At 33.9% G+C, this 10,534-nt stretch overlaps 1 protein-coding gene across 1 annotated transcript; it reads right to left on the reverse strand.

Annotated features, from left to right (window-relative positions):
- Positions 1-1,525: 1,525 nt before the first annotated feature.
- On the reverse strand, positions 1,526-4,310 carry LOC149181915 (uncharacterized). Its single transcript, XM_089418435.1, has 2 exons — positions 3,563-4,310; positions 1,526-2,035 (listed from the first exon to the last, which is right to left on the reverse strand). Exons 1-2 carry the CDS (start codon positions 4,161-4,163, stop codon positions 1,728-1,730), a joined length of 909 nt encoding a protein of 302 aa, XP_089274561.1. The 5' UTR covers positions 4,164-4,310; the 3' UTR covers positions 1,526-1,727.
- Positions 4,311-10,534: the final 6,224 nt, after the last annotated feature.

The raw sequence follows: 10,534 nt of genomic DNA on the forward strand, positions 1-10,534 counted from the left end.
ATTAACTATGTTTGTAGCATTATTGAGGTTGTGTCATCAACTTGAGAGGCCAGCACACTACAATTATTATTATTATTATTATTATAAAAATAATTAATAATAAGTTAAATACATATCCATCGTAGTCTAACTATTCTACATTTTGAAGGTTTTGTGGTAAATATTTTCAAGTTAAATTTATCTAAAATATGGCAGGAATTTGTTGGAATCACAAGTTTAATATGTTAACTCTACAAAATCCAAGTGCACTACAGGTTGTTTCATGGTGTTGAATCCATTTAGTATTCAAACACTAATTCTAAACAACAACAAAAACATAATTTGTCCAAAAATTATTTGGTTGGATTCTAACCAAAAGGTATAAAACATAGAATAGTTAGAGAAGGCAGATATATACATTTAAAAAAACATGCAACAATATTTTTAATCATGGATATTTATCTCCACTTTGTCATGGAGATTCTTAATCTATAAATAAGTTTTGATATAATATCATGGCTTATCAATACCACATACCCAAAAAACCACAACTCACTCCATATTACGCTTGTTCATATGAATTTTTTTTAATTAATCAATTTAATTAAAAGGGTAAAAGAGCATAACTACTTTGGAGATAAATCTTAACTATTGATTTGTGTATACTAATATGAATATTCTAGAATATTCCATAAAGATTAAATCTATGCCATCTACTTAATAATTACTAATAATTAAACAAATTCTAAAAATCCTATTTTAAAATAGATACACCATGAAGATAATTTATTTTAAATATTATACTACTCACAATAAAAATATTATTATATCATTTAATTTTAAATTTAAATAAAAAATAATTTTGTAATTATATTAAAAATATATATCTATTTTATGCATGAATTTTTTCAAGTAGAAAATGAATTTAAATCTAAAATAAAAACCGTTATTTAATAATAATAATATTCTTTTGTTTTAAATGTTTTTTTTCTCAGTTTTGTTGTAAATATTTATTAAAAATAAATTATAAAATATATATGATTTATAATTGAAATATTTTTAAAAAATAACCTATTTCTACCATCAAAAACTCATTTTAAATTATCCTCAAAAAATTAATAAAAATTGTATTATCCAACTCCAACTCAAAAACCAAATCATAAAAGAATTATACTCCACCCCAAATAACAACTTGCTTTCATGACAACTCCTTAAAATATTGGAAAAGTCTATAAGCATAATCATTTGTGTTGAGAGTCATTGGGATGCAAGTTGATACTTGTGAGTTGGCTAAAGTTATAAAGTCAATCAAATGAGTCAAGTTCATTCAAATTGAGTCAAGTTGTATTTTTAGTAAAGTTGAATTTAGTGTGTGGTAGCATGTCAAATTATTTGAAGAGAGTCGCTTGTTGGAAAAAAGTTTAAATACCCTTCACGAAATGCATTGTAATCATCGTATTTTTGTGTATGAATTTTGTGTTATTTTATGTCTTACCTCTTCTGCTTTTCTAAAAAAACAAATCATCACAAATTAACCCAACTATATCATATGATATCTAAACCCATCGATCATTACAGATAAAACTCTCACAATATTTTAGTCCTATTCCTTTCATTGATAATTCAAAAGCATAACGTACACATGCTTGGAATTTCCACTAAATATTGAGAACATGTCACAAAATATTGGAATCCCTCGCTTAAACAACCGTTGATACAAACTCGTACCAGTATCTAGGTACGTTTAATTAGTCTGTAGCTGAGGCATCATCCGCTGTTCCGTAGCTTTTTTTCATGTTTCCTGACATCATCTGGCGGCGTTGTCTCACATATTCAAAGCACTGCCTCACTATGCTCAGTGTTTGGTTGTGAGTGTCAAAATTGTTGCTCACATACAAACTATTCTCTCCATCCCCGTGACCAACACTATAATTCTCTATACAACGAACAAAGTCCGTCCCGGTTATCATAGCAACCCTTCTGATCAAATCCCGTAGGTCTATGGTGGCCTTCTGCGCTTCCTTCTTGTGAGTTAGTACCACCACAAATTGAAGCCCTGCCAGGCATCAATTTCCTTACTATCATTTTTATCATATACCAAAATCAAATGTCAGCTTGCTTTTGAAAAATATAAACAAATCACATATTATTTCACCTATGAGAGCGATAAAATTTCTTTTCAACTAAGGAAAAGATCCAAAGTTTTTTCAACCCAGGAATAAATCCATACAGACAGGAATTCTTTTTCAACCCAGGAATAAATCCATACAGACAGGAATTCTTTTCATTATCATAAAAGTTTGCATTTCATATAAAGAGCACTATTTCATTTATGAGAACAACAAATTTCACTCTCAACCAATTCGTTTTGAGTATGAGTAGAGATTGGAAATTTTCCTTTCTTTGCTTTTCAATTAATCCATTTTTAGTATAAGCAGTCTATATTTAAAATGAGCTTAGTTCATTGAACAGAAAGAAAAACAATTTGTTCAATTGTCAGAAGATGTTAATAGAATTGTTAGTGGACATCTTTTGGACAGTTCCAATTAGTTTTCATCTTCTGCTTTTCTCATAAAATTTGACATTTTAATTAAAGTAAATTCCATACCAATCCATAACTAATTTATCTATACAGAATAAGTGAATGGGATTGAATTTGAAAATTATAGAAAAAATAAAAATTAGAAAGATGTTGGACTGAATTAGAATTCTAGGAATATATATATTAATTAGAGGAGAATGAGATTGAATTGGAAAGTTATAAAAATATATATATTAAAAAAAATATTGGATAGGATTAGAATTGTATAAATTTTCAAATTAAGATGAATATATATTAATTATAGGAATTACCAAAATCATTGTTATAGATTTTATTAGAGAAAATTTTAAATTTTTTAGTTTTAGTTGAAAATTTTAAATTTTTTAGTTTTAGTTTCATTGTTTGAGGTTTTAGGTTTTGGAATTTTTAAATTCTCTAGTTCTAATTTAATTGTTTTAGGTTTTGGAATTTTTTGAGTATATTTTCTAGGTTTCGGAAGTTTTTGAGTATCTTTTCTAATCCAATTTATTAACAATTAGATAAGAATTTGTCAGAATCTCAAATTTGATTTGTTAGCTTTACACAATCTAAATGCTATAAGGGATTTTAGAATGAATGTATTTATACATTTAAAAGTGAATTTTTAATAAAAAAAATATCATTTAAGTAAAAATTGCTATTAAATATTTCAAAACATAGAATTATTAAAAGGAGTCATTTCTAAATTATTAACCCAAACAAAAGTTTATGAACTTTACACAATCTAATTGCTTTATTTAATTGCTTTATTTTCAAGAGACTAAATGTATACTTTCAAGAGACTAAATCTACTTATACATTTAAGAAATAATAAAAATTTTGATTTTCAAAAAAATTAAATTTATTTATATATTTAAAAACTAATTTTAAATAACAAAAATTACAATCTAACCCCAAAAAAAAAATACTCAAAATTGCAAAACCTAATAACTGAAACAAAAAACACCATTTGTAACCTAATAACCCCTTAAAAAAAAAAAAATAGAGTAGAGGTCAGACTACCTTCCTCGCGTATAATTCTCACCAAATCTGGCATTCGATCCCAAGCAGGCCCTCCGGTGTGGCATTCCTCTGCTTTCATCACCAATATCACACACTCAGGCACTGTTCGACCGCTCCTCAGCTTCGAAGGATCGCTTAATTTTGATGCATTATTTTCAATTCCGGTATCTCGACCTCTCAAAACGTTTCTGATTGCATCATCATCGATATCATCGGGGGTTGCTAAACATGGAGTGTCGATAACATTCATCAAATATTTTGGGTATAATTTCTTAAGCTTGTTCTTCACTTTAAGCACTCTCAGCGCATGAGTAATCCCAGTTTGGGTGGCAGGCCCTGTCCCTGCTCTCATTTTCAGCGGACCTTCCTCCTTGTAAAGGACTCTGAACATAGTATTCACAAAGGAACTCCGACCCTGATTCTGAAATCCAAGAACCAGAACCGTGACAACGTGTTGGGAGGTCACCGAGAGTCTTGCGGCTGCATCCCCTATTTTCTTGTACTGATAATCTAAAATGCGATCTCTCGATACCTTATTGTAGGCGAAGTAAGCAGCTGCTGCAGCGGCGGTTGTTCCCAACAGCGGGATTATCACGTTCATTATCTTGATCTCGACCTCTTCCTGCAGTCCACCCAATTGAGATTCAGGCTTCAACAAATCATAACTGTCAGAAGCTAACTTGAGAAAATTACAGAATGGATATTGGATTGGAACTCTCGCCCAGCGGAAGGACCATTAAGGAATCAGGAGGCATTATTGTGGGGTTTAACGGTTCTTAATTTTTTCCACTTATAAGAATAGATTCTGATATCAAAAATAAAAAGAATTGGCATTGATGACCTGATGACTAGAGCTATTTACTTTTTCTTTCTTTCTTTTTTCCTTGGAAAAAAATATGGGGTTTATTAATCTAGCTTAAGTTGAAGGGTATGGAAGAGAATTCATTCTTTGATTTTTTATTTCTGAGATGTTTTAACAATAAGAACGGAATCAATTAACTAACAAAAATTTGACTAATTAACTGATAAAAACTCAATCAGACTAATTAACTAATAAAAACTCAACCAATTGAAATAACCCAAAATTATTATTATTTATTCTAATTACTACTTTATTCTTTATATATAAATTATTTAATTACTTCTCTATAAAATATATATTATACATTACTGATCATTGTCTAAAGCCTTTAGACTATAGAAAATCTTATAACAGTGCAAAGCAGAGAAAATGAAAAAGAGGGAGAGAACTTGATTTTATGTAGGTTTTAAGTTATCCCTGTTTTTTGAAGCTAAAACCACATTAGAATTTTTTTTTGCCTCTTGTTGAAGGTGGATGCCCAGACTTCGACTGGAAGCAAAAACCAGGATCCACTTTGTTTAGGGAGGTGTCAGCAAATCTACCAAGAGAAAGACGTGAAGTTTAAGAAATGGAATTGGAATAACTCGGCATTGAAAGGCATATCTTTCCATTGCATTGTTCTATATCTTTACTTCAAATCAGTACGCCGCGAAACTGAAAAGCAATTATTTCTTGCCATGTACGTATGCTTAATTTGTCTTTTGTAAGACTGGTAAAGTGTTTTTGTCGACTATCGTTATTAGGAAATTTGTGAAAATTACCTAACGGTGTTACAACGGAAAGTTTTCAAAATCTTGACTAAATTAGATTGAACAAAATTCCCCATTCTAGATATAGAAAAATGGGTTATGTGACTAGTCTAAAAATTCTAGAGTCTCTCTTCAGGTACATAACTTGATCTAGATCGCTCTTTACAAATAAACAGCGTGAGATTACTAAGCTAGACATATCAACATGACAAACATAAACTAGCCACCATATAGGAAAGTAAAAAATTGAGTAAGCCATACACTTGTCAGGATGATTACTAAGTTAGACATATCGACATCACAAACATAAACTAGCCACCATATAGGAAAGTAAAAAATTGAGTAAGCCATAGATTAGTCAAGGATGATTACTGATGATCTTGGGGAGTCAGCAGCATGGGAGTTGCTCTTCGGTAAGACAGAATTGGCGTTGATATTGTTGAGAGCAATTGCATTGATGACTGCATCCTCTTCTATGTCCATTGGATTCAGTATCCAAATTGAAGCTATGTATTGTTCAATTTGGGTCAGCCTTGCCACAATGTCGTTCAGGTTGTATCTAATGTCTCTCAGGATGCGCTTAAGTTATTCCTGGTTTGTGAAGAGTTTGTAGTTATCAATTTGCTTATCATGGATAATCTGTTGGAAATTTCTGCTAATTTCAAACAAAATTTAACAGAGCAGAACAATGCTCCGATACCACTGTTGGGAATTTTTATGGTAAAATTCCAAAAACAAAATTACAGAACAGAGAACAAGGATGCTCTGTTTGAAACACGGGATCTTTAACACAACGGAAACTTAAAAATTTATTTGCAGGGGACAGAGTTTTCACACACCACAGATTTCTATTCGTTAATAAAAACTGATGTTACAGACTTCTTCCTCTCTCAGAGGGATTACACACGAACATTTGAGTTCCAGTTTTTAATAAACACTCATTGTCTCTCCTTTTAAAAGGATTTACACTGCATTACAAAAAAAAACTTATGTCTCTGCTAAAGAGATCAACACACTGCTCCGTGGAAATTACACATCAATTTTTCTCACGCTACTGCGTTCCTTTTTTTTTACTTTGCACTGTTGTGCATTACAATTCTCTTTTTACACTTCTGTGTATATTTTCATACGCAATGCTGTGTTCTTCCTTCTTTTCTCATTTTCACAAAAAAAACATTACATATATATATCAAAAAAAGAAACTTACATCCGTTTTCACTTGCCATGCTGCTGTAGAATAAAAAACAATAAAATTAAATGGTTTTACCAACCTTTTACTTGTGCCCATACTCCCGCTGAAATAAAATTAAAATCTTTACCAAAACTTACCAACCCACAGTAAATTGCATTTACTGTTTTACTGACAAAACTGGCGGTAAAGAAATTTTTACTTCGCGTCAAATTCATTTGTTGTTGGCTTGTACTTCAACCATTGACTTCAATTGGATCGCATCGCAGAATCACAAACTCCGGAAGGAAAAATGGAACATTATTATGTTGGTGTGATTTGCGATTTGCGATCGAATCGCATCGCAGAATCACAATCGGCAGTCATCGAAGCAGAACCTTAAAACACATATAATGCGATATGCGATTTGCGATTAAGTCGCATCGCAATCGCAGAAAACACAGGTTGTAACTAAAGGCAATCAGGCTGAGGATGTGATTTGCGATCTGCGATCTCATTGCATCGCAAAGGTAAGGAAAAACGGTTTGCTGCAGTTGAAATTATATTTCAACACTCCCCTTTAATTTCAACTGTTGGGTTATCAATCATACCCAAACCTTTTCTTAAAACCTCAAAATTTTTCTGTCCCAAAGGCTTGGTCAAAATGTCCGCAACCTGTTCCTGAGTCCTGCAATGTTGTAAAGCAATTTCTCCGTTGTTCACCAATTCTCTGATGTAATGGAACCTTGTATCAATGTGTTTCGTCCGTTTGTGAAACACAAAATTCTTAGACAGGGCAATAGCTGAGCTATTGTCACAAAAAATAATCGTTGCTTTTGCTTGCTCTTGGCATAGACTTCTTAACAGTCTCCTCATCCAAACCACTTGACGTGCTACTGTTGTAGCTGCCACGTACTCTGCTTCTGTTGTAGACAACGCCACGATTGGCTGTTTCTTGGAAGCCCATGAAATTGCTCCTGAACCCATGTGAAAAACGTAACCGGATGTGCTTTTCCGATCATCTCCACTTCCAGCCCAATCGCTATCGGTGAAGCCAACCAAATCTGAATTTTCTAAAAAAGTATACAAAATGCCAAATCTTTTTGTACCTTTGACATACCTCAGAATTCTTTTTGCTGCCTGCCAATGAGCCTCTTTTGGCCTCTCCATAAATCTGGAAATCAAACTAACAGCAAACATTATGTCAGGCCTAGTTGTAGTTAAATACATAAGGCTGCCAACTAAGCTCTTATACAAGGTAGGATCAAAATCCTTGTTGTTGTCCTCTTTGCTGAGTTTTAATCCCATTACTGTGGGAGTGATTGCTGCTTTGCACTCTTGCATATTAAATCTGCCCAACACATCATTTACATATCTTGCTTGAGAGATAAAAATTCCATTTTCATGTTGACCTACTTCTATTCCTAAGAAGTATCTCAGCAAACCCATGTCAGTCATTTCAAATTCCTCTTTCATGACTGATTTGAAGTTTTCAATGAGGTAGTCATCATTGCCTGTAAAAATCACATCATCAACATATAAGACAACAATCAGAATCTTACCATCCTTTTCTTTGATGTAGACAGTGGGTTCTCCCTCACATTTGTCAAATTCATTTTCCAGTAGATAGGAATCTATCCTATTGTACCACGCTCTTGGCGCTTGTTTCAGCCCATAAAGAGCTTTCTTCAATCTGCACACTTTGTGCTCTTGGCCTTTCTTCTCATAGCCTAGTGGTTGTTCAATGTAAACCTCCTCCTTTAACACTCCATTTAGGAATGCCGACTTCACATCCATTTGGTAGACTTTCCATTTGTTTTGTGCTGCTATGGACAGCACTGCTCTCACAGTTTCTATTCTTGCAACCGGTGCGAAACTCTCTTCATAATCTCTCCCATACTGCTGCTTGTATCCCTTGACAACCAGCCTTGCCTTGTGTCTTTCAATTTTGCCTTCAGCATTGCACTTGGTCTTATAGACCCATTTAACTCCAATAACTTCTTTACCTTTTGGTAGCTCAACCAAATCCCATGTCTTGTTTCTTTCTATGGCTTTCATCTCCTCATCCATAGCTTCTATCCATTTCTTATCTTTAATAGCATCTTCGAAATGAATAGGGTCATCAACATGACAATACAAGGCAAATAAGGAATTCATTCCTTCATTATAAATGTCACTTAAGTTTCTGAACTTCTTACCTCTTTCATTTGGTGTGCAAGTGCTTGAAGATGCACTTGAATTTCCTCCTTGTGGTGTGCTTGGAGAAGCACTCTCATTTCTCTTCAAGGGTGTTCCTTGCTGTCCTTGTGTTGGCGCTGCTATTTGGGGATGTATTTCAGCGATCTCCTCATCATCTTCATCATGAGACAAACAATTTTTAACATTCACTGTTTTCTTTATGCTTCCATCCCAAGCTTCCTCCTCAATGAACTGAATGTCTCTTCTCACAAAAAACTTCTTGGTAGATGGGATATACAACCTGTAAGCTTTGGATTCCTCACTGTATCCAATGAAGATGCATTTCTCCCCTTTGTTGTCCAACTTCTTCCTTAGCTGATCTGGTATGTGTGCATAAGCCACACATCCAAAAAATTTCATGTGGGTGACTCCTTGCTTTCTCCCACTCCATACTTCTTCTGGCACTTTGTTCATCACAGCTTTTGTAGGACACCTATTCAAAATATATATTGCACAGTTTACGGCTTCAGCCCAATAATCATTTGGAAAATGCTTTGCCTTCAACATGCTCCTGGCCATATCCATGATGGTCCTGTTATTCCTTTCAGCAACTCCATTTTGCTGTGGGGTGTACCTTGCTGTAAACTGTTTGTGTATTCCATTTTCTCTGCAAAACCGTAGGAATTCCCTGGAGATATACTCACCTCCTCTGTCTGTTCTCAAAACTTTGATGCGCAGCCCACTCTGATTTTCCACAAGTGCTTTGAAATTTCAAAATTTTTCAAACACTTCACTTTTATTCTTCAAGAAATAAACCCAAGTTTTTCTTGTAAAATCATCAATAAATGTTAGAAAATATTGGCTGCGTGCTAATGATGGAGTTTGCATTGGTCCACATAAATCTCAGTGGACAATCTCTAAGGGTGCTTTCGCCCTTATGCTTTTCCCTGATGGAAAACTTTCTCTATGTTGTTTCCCCAAGATGCAACCTTCAGAAAGGTTGTCCGGTTTCTCTATCAATGGTAATCCCCTTACCATTCCTTTTCTGCTCAACAGGTTAAGACCTCCAAAGTTGAGATGTCCAAATCTCAAGTGCCACAACCAATTTTCATCCTTTGGCACACTTTGGAAAGCCTCTTGGGTAACTGCTGCAATTTCTTCTTTGTTTTTCAAATCTACTCTTATTCTAAGAGGGAACATTCTGTTTCTTGTCATCCTCACTTCAGCAATACATCTTTTGCTGGGTGCAATATCCATGATGGTGCATACATCATTCTCAAAGAAAACATTGTAACCCTTTTGAACAAGTTGTCCAATACTCAAAAGGTTACATCTCATTCCAGGAACGTAATAGACATCTGCTATGGTTTTCCTTTCACCTTTCTTTGTAAATATTTTAATTTCTCCTTTACCCATAACAGAAATTTTGCTATCAGTCCCAAGTGTGACTTGTGACTTCACACTTTGATCTAAAGCAGAAAACAAAGCTATGTTTCCTGTCATATGGTTGCTGCAACCGGAGTCTAGAAACCATATATCTTCACTATTTGTCTCAGCCATGTTACAAGCTAACAATACATTATCTTGCCTGATATTTTCTCTAGTGATATTTGCACTAGATCTATTATTCATATCATACTGCTTCTTCCTACATTCACTGGCATAATGCCCATATTTTTTACAGTAATAACATTGGACATTGGATTTTTCATACCTTTTTCCTTGAGCATGATGTTGTCCACTTTGTTGGCTGCTACCTTGAACTTGGTTCTGATTTGGATTGTTGCCTCTTCCTTGAGCATTTGCTGGACTGTTTCTTCCACCTCTGTTTTGGCTTCTGCCTCTTCCTCTCTTGTTTCCTCTGTCTTGACCTCTTCCTCTTCCAAAGTACATCTGGGTCTTGAAGGCTTGCTCTAGAGGTGAGTTTTCATTTCTACTCAACCTCTGCTCATGTGTTATCAGTGATGCATGAAGCTCATCAACTGAGAAATTTGTGAGATATTTTGTCTCTTCTA

Source organism: Pinus tabuliformis, chromosome 3_2 (genome assembly GCF_031772625.1).
Source record: "Pinus tabuliformis cultivar Carrire ecotype Pingquan chromosome 3_2, CPIR1, whole genome shotgun sequence".
In the NCBI taxonomy this organism is placed as follows: domain Eukaryota; kingdom Viridiplantae; phylum Streptophyta; class Pinopsida; order Pinales; family Pinaceae; genus Pinus; species Pinus tabuliformis.